The sequence below is a fragment of the Biomphalaria glabrata genome, chromosome 10, assembly GCF_947242115.1.
Source record: "Biomphalaria glabrata chromosome 10, xgBioGlab47.1, whole genome shotgun sequence".
In the NCBI taxonomy this organism is placed as follows: domain Eukaryota; kingdom Metazoa; phylum Mollusca; class Gastropoda; family Planorbidae; genus Biomphalaria; species Biomphalaria glabrata.
The window spans coordinates 37,303,832-37,321,280 of record NC_074720.1 but is presented as its reverse complement, the minus strand read 5'-3'; the positions used below and the strand labels follow the sequence as shown (position 1 = coordinate 37,321,280).

Below are 17,449 nucleotides of genomic sequence, written 5' to 3'. Positions count from 1 at the left end.
AACGTCTCAAATTTCGAAAACACAGATTCTCTTTTTATCACGAACTGCCAGGTTCCTTATGTCCATGTAGTGCGGAATCTTGGAGTTTTTTTTCGACTCAACACTATCTTTCGACCCACACATAAGTCAGCTCTGCAAGCTGCCCAGATTAGGCTAGATCCGACCATATTTAACAACGGAGTCAACAAAAACGCTCGCTGTGGCATTCATACTCTCCTCCTTGACTACTGTAACGCCGAGCTAGCAGGTATACCTGATGACAAAATAGCCAAGCTGCAACGTATTCAGAACAATACCACACGAATAGTACTTAGAAAAACAATATGAGAGTCTGCTACTACGCTCTCGCGCACGCTCTATTGGCTTCCCGTGAAAGCGAGAATCGATTACAAGGTCGCCACACTTTGTCATCAGTGTATATATAACAATGAGATGCCCTTGTACCTTAGCGAACTGATTACTCCATATGTCCCCCAGAGAGCCCTGCGCTCAATGGACTCAACGCTTTTAGTGGTGCCACGTTTCTCCCTCAAAAGCTACGGTCTGCGGACTTTTTCTGTGCACGGACCAAAGGTTTGGAACTCACTCACCATTGATCTCAGACAGACAACATGCTACGCCACATTTAAGAAGAACATTAAGACCAATCTGTTTAAAACTTTTTTAGATTAATTGTCTTTTTAGCTGTCGTGTTTGTGTTTGTAATGTTATTACAGCGCCTTGAGCCTACATTTTGTTTAACAGCGCTTTATAAATAAAATTATTATTATGTTGATGATCGACTCAACAAACAGGGCTGGGCAAGTCTTTCACTGCACTCACCATTGACCTCAAGAAATGCCCTGTGTGAGTCATACGGAACAGATCTGGTCATCACTTCATCCATGATAATGCCAAAACTGTAGACATCCCCTTTCTTGGATCCGCCCATGCATTTTAGTTGTCGAATATTCTCTGGTGCCACCCACATTAACTCTGAAAACAAACAAACAAATACAATGACTATATACAAGATACCAGAAGAAATGTTGTACAAGTAATATCTTATCTTATAAAATACAGACGTTACTTCAGAATAGAAGATGATTACGTCCTACGCGTGATCTTAGGCCAATCTAGTCACGCATGTCAATCAATTATTTAAATTCCTGGCTGACTTAGGCAACCCATTCCATGCTCTAATAACACAAGGAAAAAAGAGCATTTGTACAAAATCCTAACCGCTAAATACAAACTAAATACAAATTTCGGTGCTGATAAATTAGGATTACAAATATCAACATGTATTATCAACTTATTAAGCTAATATATAATATCAGTTTACATGATCAACATATATCTATAATATTAACATATATTATGAACTTACGATGTTTGGATTTTTAGTATAAATACAAATGCAATTTTATGTACAATGGACACGTCACTGACTTTGTAACTCTGAATGCGCCCCGTCCTCTTTGTCCGCGAAGTTGTTGTCCATGGCTCTGAAACTCGGAAGTCCGTAATCTGTTATCTTGACATTGAATTTGCCGTCCACCACACAGTTCGAAGAAGTCAAGCGTCCATGGCAACCGAGCTCTGAGTGGTGGATGTAGGTCATGCCCTGCAAGTCAATGTATGTGAGACTCAATGGCCAACTCATGCAGTTTTTATATCTTCTACCAGAGGCGGACTGGCTATATGGGCATTCGGGCAAATGTTTAAAGAAATCTTTTACAGACTCTACAGTGTAATACTAATTTAATCGAACACATTTTCCGAAATAATGTAATATCTTACATCCGTAGACAGTGCTACTAGTAGGCTCCATCCCTTTAGGGCCGACACGTTTAGCGATTAAAAAGTAACATATGGCCTATATTTCTTATAAAGATATTAAGCATGTGTACAGTTATCGATACATTATCATACTTAACAATGATTTTGAGGACAGATAGTCATAGAGTTGGATGCCCATCATATTATATACAGTTTTTGGGCCGGATTGTATAGAAGTGCCCGAGCCGATTTTGTCATCCAGTCCGCCCCTGTCTTCTACTAATGAATTCCATCCCCAAATGAAAAAAAAAAGGATAAAACATAAAACACTGATGTTATCAGCAAGAGTTTACGCTTAGAGAGCTGAGATTGGTGTCTAATGCCTAGCATTCACTTAAATCACAGACATAGATGCCAAAACAAAAATCTAAACCGAACACCTTCCAGCGCTGGATGTGGCAAAGTATATGTCGCAGCTGGGGCTGAGTTGCTAAGGGAAATACTGCATTCTTCATCAATCTTCGGACTAGAAGACAAACCTTATAATAATAACAATAACGAAACTCGACCCTGGCAGCGCCAGAGAATGACTACTCGTTCGTTTATGACATAATAATAATAATATTTGCCGATCATTTGCTGTACTGGGACAGGCCTATATTGACCGACAAAGCCGTAGATTTTAATCGCCCTGATCTGCTTCTCATCGTTAAAAAAGAAAAAAGCCGCTACCATTATAGATATCGTCGTACCACTGTCTCATAATTTAAGAAAAATTGAGATAGAAAAACAACGAAAATATGGGAACCTAGGCTTGGAGATTAAGCGTTCATGAAAGTTATCTAAAACAGCACTATACCCCATTGTTATATCAACTGAGGGGTTAATAACAACCGACCTCACAGATACCTTCAAGGCCCTTAGCATTCCTAGGAACATTCTCGTTGCCTGTCAGAGGGCGGTACTACTGCAGACCTGCCACATCACCAGAAAATTCCTCGGTGGAAACAGACTACGATGAATTTTGTTTCTCTTTAACAAAACTCGACCCTGGCAGCGCCAGAGAATGGATGCTCTTTCTTTTCTAACATAATAATAATAATATAATTGTGATAATCGTAGATATGATATCCCCTATAAATAACATCCGGTTGTAAGTGACTAATAGTACTTTAGTATACCAACTTACTTTCGCCACGTCTTTCAGCAAAGACACTTTGAACGTCCAATCCAGTTTAATGGAGTCATTTAGCAAGACATCCTGCAGACTTCCCTTCTTACAGTACTCGTACAGCAAACACAGATGTCCTGGATCTACGCAGGCGCCTAGAAAACTGGCCAAGTTCTCATGGTGCATTGAACGTATCTGTTGACAAGAACAAGAACTCTGACATACTCGTGCAGATAATCATGAACGCCAGAGGCGGCTTTAGCAGTACGCGGGGCCCGGAGCGAGTGTAGGCCTCTGATCTACGGGGCAGAAGATGTTAAGGTCATCTGTCTCAATAGCCAACGGTTAACGAGCAGGGTGTCATGTGGCCAACACATTGACTACCCACCTTTACTTTCCCCAACTAAAATCGGGTACCCATTAGAGTTGCGTGGACTCAGGGGCGCGCTAAAAATCCCGAAATTCAAATGATCAGTTTTCACCGAGATTTAAACTCAGAATCCTAGGTTCGCAAGCCGAGCGCTTAGCCACTCAGCCATCGCGCCCCCATTCAGAAACATTTCGAATAGAAAAAATCAACAAACTAGATAATTTCTGCCTTGCGGGCTCCTCTCTAGTGCAGATGCTGGGTCGTCCCACCTATCCACCCCCCCTGCATACAGAGACATCGTGTTTCTTTGAAAAAAAAATGCTTTAGACTTCATGATAATGAACATTAAATCAGCTTTATGTGAACTCTACTTAACAGTGTCGATATGATACAAGTCAACAATAAAACTAAATCAAAAGTTCATTTGACACTAAATTGAGTTTCAATAGTTTCACTGCTGATTGTGTCTGACTTATTTCCCGCGAATCATATCCCGCCTTTGACGCGGTGCTATCCAAGTCCGTCTTTTCTTTTTCATGGAACTCAAATAGTATTTTGGGCTTAATTGCTTCAATATGTGTGTCGTTATTTTTGTAGTGTCTTTGCCAGTATTAGGGCAATTAGACTTCAAGGCCTTCGGATGGGCAAGAACAAGAATGAAGAACTCTTTAAAGGATGGGCATGCATTCCCCAGTTTGAAAAGAGCTTCATATGATAGACTTTAAAGAACAAATCTCATTTCATTAAAGAGCTTCATGTGCCAGTCAAGAACTGATCTTTGAGGGAGGAAATATGCCAGTTTTCAAAGCTAAAAACAATGTTAGAATCTTTATATATCAGCCTCACTATTAGTGATACTTTGAGGGGTCTCTAGCACTTATACTAGAACAGTACTTCGGGAATGCCGTAAAGGCCATTTTTTGCACAAATAAATCTCGAGAGTCCTTAATTGATGGTTTATTTTTCATAGGACATAATTTTTATATTCTCTATACCACTGTACAGCCACAAATGATCTTTTCGAACTAATCATAAAAAAAAAAAACAAATCTTACTGTTTTTAATTCTAGAAGGACTTGCCTTGTGACGTCAATTTTACCTATCTTCAGTTTTTTCACAGCTACCATATCACCCTGGCAGTAAGCAAACAGAGAAAGTATTGTTTATATACAGTGTGATAAACATTTTAGAAAGCGTGTATCAACTCACTCTGTCTGTCCGGTAAATAGTTGAACACGTTATTTCTCTCCATTCTCGGATCAAATTGAAACTTTCTTATCTTACCTTATATAATACAGACGTTACTTCAAAAAAGAAGATGATAACGTCCTACGCGTCATGAATTTAGTCATGCATATTAACCAATGACTTAAATTCTGCCAAGTCACTGGTTTTCCTGGCTAGCTCAGGCAACCCATTCCATGCTCTAATAGCACTAGGGAAGAAGGAGTATTTGTACAAATTTGTCCTAGCATATGGGACGAGGAATGTGCCTTTATCTTTGTGTCTTTCTGAGTATTTTATTTAATTTTGTTTTTGTATTTGAAGATTATTGTTTAGTGTTTTATGTATAATTGCTACTTTACTTTTGAGTCTTCTGTCCTGAAGGCTTTCTAAATTGAGTGATTTTACTAAAGGTGTTACTCTAGTCAAATGTGAATATTCGTTTGTTATGAATCTCACTGCTCTATTTTGTGTCTGTTCCAGTTTCTTAATGTTTTCTTGAGTTGAGGGGTCCCAAACGGAGGATGCATATTCTATTATTGGCCTAACTAATTATTTATTGTACCTTACAAGACAAGACAAAAACATTTTAAATAATACTTTTTTTTAACATGAAAAACATTTTAAAAAATACATTTTTAAAAAGACAATACCTCTATTATACAACTTAAAAAAAAATAAGATATTGAAAATATTTAATTAATAGTTTTGTTCAACCGGGTAACGAAATGGTGACTTTGATACCATGATACCATCGTTATCAAATCGGCTAGCGGTCAATGCACACTTTAGCCATTATTTATTGATATTATTATGGACATCTAGATCTAACACTAGGCTGAAACAAGGCTCTAGATCTAGACTTCTGATTTAGAATTTTTAAGATCTTGTCTAGATCCAGATCTACTTCTAGATCTAGAATCTAGACGTAATCTATATTAGAGAGAGAGAGAGAGAGAGAGAGAGAGAGAAAGAAGAAAAAAAAAAGAAAGGAAGAAAATGAGACTGAATTGCTAAATACAAGTAAGGAAAAACAAGGTTACAAAGGTAGTTTGTGTGGAAACACAAACTCAGAATCGGCCCCCGAAGTGGTCCACCCAGGCAGGTAAAAAGGAAGGCCTCTGTTTTTTTCAGCATGAATATCAGAAGCTTTGAACAACTCTAAAGAACCACAACCCACACAAAAAGTAGAGACGTGATAGTGTTGAAAGTGTTGCCGATATTTCTGTATTGTGAGGTCGACTAACGACATACTACCACTAGAAACGAACATATTAATGTTTTTATTGTTACTTCATTGTTAATATTCATATCTATTCAGTGAGCAGATTGTTGTAAAGATACGGTTCAGTGTGAACTTGTCCTAACGGATGTTATTGAATTCAAAACATCAAGGAAGGAGATTTTTCCTTTGTTACGTTTTCGAATAGCATCCACTTTTATACCGTTAAAAACTGCTTATTAAATATTGTTTTAAAATATATTTGACTTGTATACATAATGAATGCATTCTTTTTCTTTTAAAACAAAAGAAAGTAATTTTTCTTCATAATTTTAGCTGCTTGGTATAACAGAAAATACATCATATTTAAAATGAAATAAACTTTTTGCATACAAAAAAATACCTCACTTATTAATATGGGCTCCCCTGTTTAGTTTTTTAAACTTTTAAAAGTGAATATTTATAAAAATGATGCTTTTTACAAATTGATTGCACATTTAATCGTAAAAATTATTCGGTTCGTTCAGAAAACAAAAAAGTAGCCGTTGCATCAGAACTTTCAAAACATCATAATATCGGATTTTCAATATCTTTTTTAGTTTGTGTGATTAAAATGGGACGGACGGACGGATGGACAGACCTCACAAACCTTATAACGGCTACTCCCCTTTTGGGGACCGCTAAAAAAACAGTAGTTATTAAATTGATTTTTGTGGTTCAATTCATTCGTCCCGTTTTACTTTGTTAAATCTTTAATAAGATGATCACAATGTGAGGGAAATGATATTAATAAGGCTTGTCTTCGAGTCCGATGATTAATAAGGAATGCAATATTTCCCGAGGATACGCAGCCCCTGCTGTGACGTACATATTTTGCCACATCCAGGGCAAGCATAACCATTCTACCGCCGGTGGTCGATTAAGATTTTCTTTTTCGCCGTCTGCGTCTGTCTTCGGCAGCAGATTTTCTTTTGGTCGAAGGAGATGGCATTAGGAAAGCACTATCTCCATAATGATAAAGTTATTAATTTTTGTTCAACACGCCCTCCAATAGTCTGATAAGTTCTCTAAACTATAGTTAATACTACAACAAAAGTGTATGAAACATTAACATCGCCCACTCGACCATAAAATACATGGCTGATATTAGATACCAGAGTTCTCACGTGACTTACATTATAAACACCGACAAGAGTGAATGTTTGATTGGTGGCGTCTTGTGAATGGGCGTCACTCTCTTTCGTTGCCTGCAAAATATATATAAATATATATATATATATATATATATATATATATATATATATATATATATATATATATATATATATATATATATATATATATATATATATATATATATATAAACAATAAAAAAACAACTTAAAAAAGAAAGTACAACAAAGCTTATATTAAGTGTAGTTGTATCAATTAGTTTGGATCAGACATACCATTAAATCTGTAATAGATCTAGACCTAGACCAACAATAATAAATATTTGCGATTACAAATATCTGTACCAATTGTTTTTGTTTATCTTCATGCTTTAAGCTTTATCAATACGCTATGAAGGCCTTACTGTCTTTATTGACACTGTCATTGTCATTGACACGGTCACTCTGGATTCACGGACTAGAGACGAGGTCGAAGGTTGTGTATACCGTGAACCACTGCCACTTTCCTGTTCTATACCAGGCTAACCGTGCGGGAACGCGCCATTTATGAAACGGACCCTCGAGGAACGGCGCCCAGATTGTTGACAAGGTTGTGGGAGCTCTTTTACAACCCCGCATCGTGCAATGGGAATACTATCGCACCCCTTAGGCTGAGTCTTGTCTCGATACAGGGTGAAAACCCCAGTCTTCACCAGCATTCGAACCAGGGACCACTCCGTTTCCAAGCCAAGCACTTAACCACTCAGTCACCTCGTCTTCAGGATATACATAATGAAAGAATCTTAAACCTAAAATCATTATTCTTCAAAACACAACTGACTCCAACAATATTTTGGAGCCCCCTAGAAATTAGGGACCCTGAGCTATAGTTTATTTAGCCTAAACGTTAATCTTGCACTGGTTACATCGGAATCTATTCCTCCACTACAAACACCCATACACTTATCTTATCTTATATAATACAGACGTTACTTCAAAAAAGAAGATCATTACGTCCTACGCGTCATGCATTTAGTCATGCATATTAACCAATGACCTATATTCTGCCAAGTCACTGGTTTTCCTGGCTAGCTCAGGCAACCCATTCCATGCTCTAATAGCACTAGGGAAGAAGGAGTATTTGTACAAATTTGTCCTAGCATATGGGATGAGGAATGTGCCTTTATCTTTGTGTCTTTCAGAGTATTTTATTAAATTTTGTTTTTGTATTTGAAGATTATGGTTCAGAGTTTTATGTATAATTGCTACTTTACTTTTGAGTCTTCTGTCCTGGAGGCTTTCTATATTTAGTGATTTTACTAGAGGTGTTACACTAGTTAAATGTGAATATTCGTTTGTTATGAATCTCACTGCTCTATTTTGTGTCTGTTCCAGTTTCTTAATGTTTTCTTGAGTCGAAGGGTCCCAAACGGAGGGTGCATATTCTATTATTGGCCTAACCAAGGTTAAATAACATTTTAGTTTTATGTTCTTATTTGATTTATAGAAATTTCTTTTAATAAATCCTAATGCTTTGTTTGATTTTTTTATAGTTTCATCAATATGTGGATTCTATGACAGTTTTTCATTTATTATAACACCTAGGTATTTTGCGTTTTTAGTCTGTGTTACTGGTTTGCCATGAATAATATAAGTGGAATAAATTTGTTTTAGTTTTTTTGTTACTCTCAACAACTAACAACACAATCTATAACACACAGTCACTTCATCCGTTACCCAGTACTTTGTTATTTTTTTTCGTACCATTAGATTCACGCGATTTTTAAATGCACTATTGATGATCGATTCACCGGTGTAAAAAGGTTGAAATACTACAATGTTTAGATATCTCTAATCTATATCCTCGACTGTCCAGCAGTAAATAACCGATGTTTTGGTCCAAAAACAAACCATCTCGCTAGTGCAATGAACAAGATGGGTTTCTTGATTGGCTCAGCTTTCATCTCTGGACAATATATATCGAATAGCTGTTCTAGTCTTCCTGTGCACATTCGTGATTAGTGGACAAAATGAATGCCAAATAATCACGCTTCTAAAGGGGTTGCTGAAACATTTTATAGAAATATTGCAAAAGCTTCTAAACGTACCAAAGAGTATAAGCTAAATTTAGCACTTTGTGTAATTGCCTGACGAAATTTAATGTCACAGTAGTTTACTCTCCAAGCAGTGCTGTTTAACTCCCTTTCAGCCTCTATTCTCCTGTCAGAGAAGTAAATAAAAATATATAGATTAAAGTCAATGTTCTCTTCAGTGCTACGTTATGTAGGCCTACATCCATTCAATATATCATTTAAATGAAATTAAATATATCAATTTAATTTGTAATTTTCAACAAACTATGCATGTTAAAAAAAAAGGAAAAATAAATTAATGTGGAATTAATTTTTTTTATTCTCAAATATGACATAATTTTTAAGACTTATTATTATAAGTACAATTCTATCGATGCTTAAAGACGGTAAAGACCTGAACAATAATCCTATTCAGGGCTTCCACTTACTAAACTCCGGCATTGCTTTTGTCTGAATGGCTGAATGAGAGTTAAAGAAGATCAATGAATGTACACCCACCCGACTTAAAGCTTCCTCTTTATCATGTCTCACACCTTGCAACACACCCTCTGTGCATATACACCGCGACATCTTCATGGTTAAAGCCAGAGGATAAAGTAAAGTAACTACGAAGAAGAAGACATTTTTTCCGAGAACATGAAACCAGTCCACCATTGTGGAGCGCGTATCCCCATGTTTAATATTTGGATACTTCATAGTTGTGTACACTTGACACATTAGTTTTACGCCACTGACAAAATGAAGAAATAAAACAGTAGACGTACAAGCCCAGTGTCGGAGCCAAGGATTCGGAGACCCGGGGGAGGTTGGCTTCTTTAGGGGCTGTTGCATTTTGACATTCGATATCATAACATGAGATAATGTACTTAATAAATATATGTCTAACGTGTGGAATACATGCAAGATGGTCACTAATTTACATGACAACATGAATACATTGGCTCAGCCAAAAATTCGCCATCATTTTGGGGCCCGGAAGGATTGACCTCTTTGGGATGCCCTGCATTTTGCGTAATATTTAATATTTAATGTTAAAAACACTCATTTGGGGGTCCCCTTAAGTGGGGGCCGGGGGAGTTTTCAAATTCTCCCCCCCCCCACCCTAGCTACGCCTCAGCATGGCATTGACTTAATATTCAAGAGTTGCCCGGGGGGGGGGGGATTTTCACATTTCGACCCACCCATTCACCCTAGCTACACCACTGTACTCGCCCAGTACGACACATTTTTTAAAGGGTCGATAGTACTCGCTATCCCCGTTTGAGGTTCCGTAAGTTCACTTAATGTAATGGCAAACTCCGCGCCACTGCATGTATTATTCATGATATAAAAGAGTTTTTCTGGGTACAGTTACGGAGATTCCCATAAACATTGCGCGCATCGATTACACTGTGTTGACAAAGGGATGTCACTGAACGAAAAGTGGGAATCAGAAGAGGACAAAACAAAATTTAAGGCGCATGAGAAATTATTTAGAGTACATAGGCGTGTTCAGAGTAGGGGAGGAACGGAGAAGTCTTTCGTTCTGATAGAGTACAATAGTGGTCTAGTAGTTGGGTACGTTGGCTGATAGAGTACAATAGTGATGTAGTAGCGTGGTACGTTGGCTAGACGCTGCCACTGTAGATTCCAAGTTTTTGAATGTCCGTTTTTCGAGGACCCTTGGAGTTTGTAGACATTTATGTGTACCTAGGTGTTTGAATGTAAATAGACTCGAGGCATATAATTTTAAGCGTGTACGTACAGCCACAGATTTATTGTGCAAATAGTTCAGTAGCTCCTAACACAGAAAGAGACAAAAACTATATATATATATATATATATATATATATATATATATATATATATATATATATATATATATATATATATATATTTATATTTAATACACCACTACGCGGTCTACGCCATGCATTAGCTTGAATCCATTTTGTTAATGTCGGACCCACACTCTTTGCGACATTTCGTAGGTAACTGAATCTCTGAGGTTACTTCCCCTGTATAACAATGTAATATGATGTTCACGAAGACTTCTCAATATAAAAAAATCAGTTTTGTCCCTTGTTTACATTATTTCCCTTACTATGAAAAAAAAACCTCAAATTTGAAATAGTTATACTTCTTCTAGCCAGCTTTTTGTTGCTGAGCTGTGAGCTCTTTAGCATATTGTGCCAAGGAAAAATAGGAAACGTTATATTTGAAGATTGATTTCTGATGGGCTGAAGTTCTAAACTAGCATAAGAGTCAAGTATCTAAATGTGTCGCCTGTTGCTAGAAGCATCTGAAGTTTTTTTAGTGATATTTTAGCAGGCCAATCTGGCAAGCGTCACACTATATTAAGCCTTCGTGTACCTGTAAACCAAGAATCCCACGATAAGTGAAAGCACTATAACAGCAAAAGCAGCTATGATGACAACCATATACGTTGGCAGATGCTCTGTAAATAATAAAATAAGATGACTAGGAATTGAGATAATCAACACAAAAGTCTATACCTAAAATAGAAGTGGGAGAATTAGTCATAAGTGAGTGTTTGAGGCAGGGCTTATATATTAGATCTTCAAAGAAAAAAAAAAAAGATTGTTATAGAGCTTCCAGAACATCACCAACCTGAATGAAGGCCTTACATAGATACTTTGATAAACTAAGTAAATTAAAATGCATATACTAAAGTTCGAGCACTTTTAGGAATAGCGGAATTAAGTTTCTAAGCTTTTTTCGCTCGTAGCACAAAGTAGTATTTATTATCAAGTTCGCAACGATGACCTTTTCAGATAAAGACCTTGACATTGTTCAGTTTGTTGACATAGACATAAATATTCATAGACTGGTCAAGAGATGATTTTCATTGGCTTATTTTTCATGCTATCTATTACGGTAGTGGAAAACACAATGGTTATAGAATCAGGAAGTGCGCTCTTCACCCAAAAAAAAAAACAAGAAAAAAATATATGATTTTCCGTTTTAAAACCCAAATACAACATAGCTGCAATATTTTGGAGACTTGAAGGAACTATGAATTATTTATCATTTTTCAATTTTTCGTTTATCATTTTGGGCTTTTTCGTACAAAAAAAATTAAGGCCGACGTCTCAACATCTGTTCCCAGTGTTAGATTTGGATTTTTAAGTTATTCCAAAATCTCTCCAAGTTTTGTATTTCCTATTCTTACGTTTTATTCACATGTCTATTAAATATAGATAGATATTTATTATATCTCCCCGACTCACATTTCTCCAAATCGCTTTATCCTCTTTTTCTGTCTTACGGTATTACATTAAAAAAATACAACTCAGATATTAAAAATCAAATTACAGACAAGATACCATGATAACATTACTAAGTAAGATCAACTTTTATATATGAAAATCTCCAACGGGAATAGATCAGAAAACGAATCCCCAGATGTAGTTCGTAATGTTTAGTTGAAAATAAAACAACAATGTTTCGAAATGACAAAAGGAACAAAGCATACAATAAATAGACTGAACACTAATGTATTAATACTCCATTGAGTGTATGTCTATAACTTTTAATATAACTCTTTCTCTCCTAACTGACGATACCAACGTTGATTCCACCAGAATGTGGTAAATAATTACGGAGAGAAAGAGTTAAGTCTTAATTTACTATATTTAAATCTGTACTCACCTGGGGGCTGGCACTTAGGGTTCTCATTCTGGTACCCACAAAAGGGCACGTTGGGTGGAGGTGACGTGCGTCCCCCAGGCCAGTGGATGCTTTTGTTTGGGACCAGCGTGAGTCCGTTCGGGCGGTCACCCAGGAAATAGGCGACAATCTGTGAGAATGTAAAACTGGATTAATGTTCCCAGGCATTTTTGGTAGACTCGGAGTGAACTTTTACGACTCTGACTAGCAGTGGCAGTGTAGTAGTGGCATTTTAATTTCTTTCTGGTGGAGCCAGGATTTTTTTTTCGGGAAGAGTTGGGGGGATTTTTCTCCTCCCTCCCCCGCAAAATATATACATTTGTATGGATGTGTGTGTGTACATAGTTAATCTTTATTACACTCTGACCCTTCATTCTTTCGGAAGACGTTTATTGTGCCCTAGAATAGGTTCTACCTGGAGTTAGTGGAAAAATTGGAGACTCCCCACCCCGCCGCCAAGCACTAGTTCTGGTATTGAAAGCCAACAAAATGCATATTCTGAGGTATCTACAGTGAATATCCTGCTATTAAAAAGTTTTGTTTCAAATACCCAATGTGCTTTTTTTACTGACTTAGATCCTCCCGCGCCGATCTGCGCATTGTGCGCCAAGCTGTTTCCACAAAAATCTGTCACTGGCAATGTCTGAAGCCTCTTCCCACCTGTTCTTAGGACCTTCATGAAAGCGTGGCGCTAAGTTGTACTATGATGTCATCGCAACTCTTATTATGTGTAATTCATTTTGTCGGAGAACATGTCCCGAAAACCTCATGCGATGCTCTGTCACAACCTTACTAAGGGGTCGACTCCCATTTCGACTTAGGATTTCCTTGATTTAGACCCGATCTCTATGACTGACTCCTAGAATCTGCCATAGCCATCTTTGTTGAGCCACATTTAGTGTTTTTCAATTTAGGCAGATGACTATTCACAAGACTTTATTAACGGAGCCCAGCCACTGGTAGAAATGTGTAACCTATATTGACTACACTGTTGGAATTAGGTAACTGTAGTTTGCTTTAGATTTTATATCGAAAAGGGAAGTTTTATCGTCAAAATCATCTAGGGGGGGGGGTTAAACTAAAAAATCTCTGGAGTTGTTTTTGTTTAAATTCAAAACCCCATTTAGCTACGCTCATAGAATTTGGTGACTGTAGTTCGCTTTAGAATAATATTGAAGAAAGAGGTTTTCAACCTCAAAACTCTCTGTGGGGGGATTTTAAACTCAAAACCATCTGGAGGGGTTTTAAACTTTTAAAAAAGCCATCTGGAGGAGAGGGTTTAAACTCAAAACCCCCCATCGGCTTGGCTACGCTCAAAGAAATTTAGTGTGTAATTTGCTTTTTTTTTATTTTTTTATATTGAAGAGGTATTTTTTTAGCATCAAACCCCGCTGAAAAAAAAAGGGGTGGGGGGTTAAAATCCAAATCTTCCTTAGCTGTGCTTTTGGAATTTGGGGATTGTCGTTTGCATTTTTTTGTGTTTTGTTTTATAGAAGAGGGGAATTTAACTGCAAAAAAAAAAATAAAAAAAAATAGATGACTAAACACAGAACCCCCTTGGCTGTGGTTGGGCAAGTGATGGTTTAGTATTAAAATGTCACTTAAAATAACAAAAGCAAAAAATAAGTCACTAAATTGGATTTCATTTCGGGGGGGGGGGGCGGGTTCACCCCCTGGCTTCGCCCATGATACATTTATATATGTATATAAACAAAAGTTGTATATAGAAGTATAATGAAGGTATATGAACGGTGGTGACATATCATTGAATTTCAATAGTTTATTGGCGAATGTTAGTACAAGAAATAATTGGGTAAAGTTTCAAATTGATCTGATCATCTGAGAATGGGTGTGGAAGAACAACATGTACAAACTTTTTACCAGACAGACAGACAGACAGACAGAGTGAGTTGATATAAACTTTAAAAAAAAGACTCTGCCCCAGCTACCTCAAACTCTCCAGTGACAGGGTTCAAATCTTTCAGTGCGAAGCTGCTGTTTCTGTCGCCTTTGTAGTCAATGATGACGTCTCCGGTGATATCTAAAAATGTTCACCAAATAAAATCTCTAACATATTTTTTAAATACAATTTTCGCATTTCACAACAAATTAAAAAAAATGTTCAAAACCAATGTTTTAGATATACACGTATGATTCTTTTTTGTTTTTCATAAAGTGGTGTTATTGTATCTTTGGCAACGGCTTTGCAAACCTACCATGAGAAATATAGTTCCACATTCTCCTTGTCACAGCGCGGCCATCGCTCAGGTCCGAACCATTGGCCAAAGTTGCATTGATCGCTGACCCAAGTCGGATGACAGCGTCATGGAATGCTCCAACGAAATAATTCACCTAGAGTACAGATATATGATTAATTGACTGATTAATTGATTAAGTGAGGGAGTGTGTGAGTGAATTAGTGACAGGGTTAGATACGAAGAAGACAGTGAGAAGAGGAATGAAAGAGTGAAAGAAACAAAGAAGGGGATAAGAAGAAATAAGTCCTTTTAAGTATAAACTGCTTTTTGTTGTGAAGCATTCAAACATAACATATTTACAAGGCTAACATTATCTACAAATAACCAACTCCACTAGATGACTTCCTTCTGCATATTTTTTAACACACTCGTCACTTCCCGCAAGTCCCCTAACTCTCCGATACCCAACACTTGACCGTGTGTCACTGTTAACCACACCTAGTTACCGTGTCACAACACCTACCTCTTCAGTTCTCTAAGTAGAAATTCCAAAAAATAGAGAGAAAAAGAATGAGATGAGAGCAGGGCCGGCCCTAACTATTGAGGGGCTCTATGCGAAACAGATTGCGCGGGGCCTAGTCTGGTTAGGAATAAGCACAATGTCAAAATTAAGATTTTGTATTAGAAAATACTTTTGTCTTTGCAAAAAAAATTTATTAAATGAAAGCTGACAATGCGTAAGATTAGCACTCCGAAATGACAATTTATGTATATTTTTCAGGAGATTTCAATAATTTAGGAGATTTCCAAGACTTTTTCGTATATTTTGCGATTACGGGAGTTTTCCAGGAGGCTCTAGAAAATCAGGAGGCCGCGGAAACCCTGATATCATATAAAAGTTACAATGGTTCAATTTAATAATTTACACATAGAATTAGAGAGAGGCTATGAAAGTGCGGGGCCCACAGTGACCGCACAGGTTGCAGTGGTCTAAGGCCAGCCCTGTATGAGAGAAGGGGGTGAAATAAAAAAAGCGGAGGAGAGGAAAAGAGGGACTAGGAAAGAGAGAAAAGGATAGCCTATGTGCTTACCTCTTCAGTTCCGTAAGTAAAATTCCAGTCTCTCTGCGACATTTCTTTACAGCGTTGGGTAAAGTTCCACCATTCCGGGATGATGGGAAAATACAACGAGACGCGCAGCAGTGACTCGTACGCTTTCTTTGCGATGGGGTCCAGCGAGTCGTTCCTTGCCCAGTGGTTGTTGCCCCAGTAGCCGCTGGGAAACGGGAAGAGCTCCACGTTCATGAAAACAAAGTCCCCGCTTTGGGCGTAGCCGAGGTCGTAGGCCTTCAGCATGAACTCTCTCAGCAGGTTACCGTGGAGCGCAAAGATGATGACTAGAATGGAGTAACAAAAGAATCAGACAATCTCTTAAAGAGAACATCTGACTAGTTGGCTATTCGCAGGATTGCTTATGAGATTGTTAACATGACTAGAAAGATGATAGGTTAATTTTTACTGCACTGCCAGTAAAGAAATAGATGTGTTTGTGGTTGCTCTAAGGAGCTGTACATTTTCATGGAAGTCGAATAACTAACAAGAAAAAAACAAAAAAATACTTTTAACTTATTCACTCCTAATCGACGATTTGACCTCATTAAATTAAATTAATGTTTAATTGTATAAACTTAACTTTGTGTTATATAAAAAAAAAGCATGCATTTTCCTTTACTTCTATTCCAAATACAACATTTTCTGATAACAAACGACAAAGCTATTAAAGCTTAATCATAACAGGGGAGTGAGATAGTCATGTGCTAAATGAAGAATTTCTTGGAAACGTGGACAAATAATAACGGAGAGAAAGAGTTAAAACAAAAAGAAAGCGTACATGACGAAATGTAATTATATCCATTCGTTTGGATCAGTCATGTCATTATATTTGCAATAGATATAGACCAATAAATCTGTGCGATTAATAATAGTTTTACCAATTGTTTTTGTTTAGTGCTATTTCATGCTATTAGCTTTCTCAATACGCTATGATCCTATCCCTTATCCTGACCAGTTGGGAAAATGGAGGGGGGGGGGAGAAAGGGATATCCCGTTGGATTTTACCAAAATTGATTTTTAAAAGCATTTACAAAAAAATAAAGGGGGGGGGGGAACGGTCTGAATTAAAACTAGTTTCTCACGTCTAACCACTCTGCAAGTGAGGTAACTTTGACTAGAGAAGATTGTATAGTTATATAAAGTTCATTACAATTTAGAGCGGCGACCTTAAAGGGGACTAACTCAGCCTGTACCATCACTCAAGTAAAGCTTCTTTCCCTTGTTCCAGATATCAAACAAAATAATTAATTACCAATAGTTAATTAACTAATATGTTAATTTTTTTAATTGATTTTTTGTGTTGTCAGGTGGGCCCTAAAAGAAATAATTGTGCAAAATTTCAGCTTGGTCCGAGATTGGGTGTGGGAGAAATAACGTGTAGAAACTTTTTACCAGACAGAGTGAGTTGATATAACGTCTTGGGTGTATCTGGTGTACAATTTTCAATAAGAAGGAAACATTTGAGGTTCGTTCTGTGG

At 37.2% G+C, this 17,449-nt stretch overlaps 1 protein-coding gene across 1 annotated transcript in view; it reads right to left on the bottom strand.

Moving 5' to 3' along the window:
- LOC106060921 (atrial natriuretic peptide receptor 1-like) overlaps positions 1 to 17,449 on the bottom strand; it is a 46,171-nt gene that overhangs the window by 15,190 nt on the left and 13,532 nt on the right. Inside the window, exons 6-16 of the mRNA XM_056044001.1 lie at positions 15,951 to 16,255; positions 14,878 to 15,013; positions 14,611 to 14,702; positions 12,644 to 12,791; positions 11,345 to 11,429; positions 9,008 to 9,119; positions 6,924 to 6,995; positions 4,358 to 4,435; positions 2,951 to 3,127; positions 1,432 to 1,606; positions 823 to 975 (exon numbers count right to left, since the gene is read on the bottom strand). Coding sequence (XP_055899976.1) covers positions 823 to 975; positions 1,432 to 1,606; positions 2,951 to 3,127; positions 4,358 to 4,435; positions 6,924 to 6,995; positions 9,008 to 9,119; positions 11,345 to 11,429; positions 12,644 to 12,791; positions 14,611 to 14,702; positions 14,878 to 15,013; positions 15,951 to 16,255 — 1,533 coding nt within the window. The remainder of the gene's footprint in view (positions 1 to 822; positions 976 to 1,431; positions 1,607 to 2,950; positions 3,128 to 4,357; positions 4,436 to 6,923; positions 6,996 to 9,007; positions 9,120 to 11,344; positions 11,430 to 12,643; positions 12,792 to 14,610; positions 14,703 to 14,877; positions 15,014 to 15,950; positions 16,256 to 17,449) is intronic.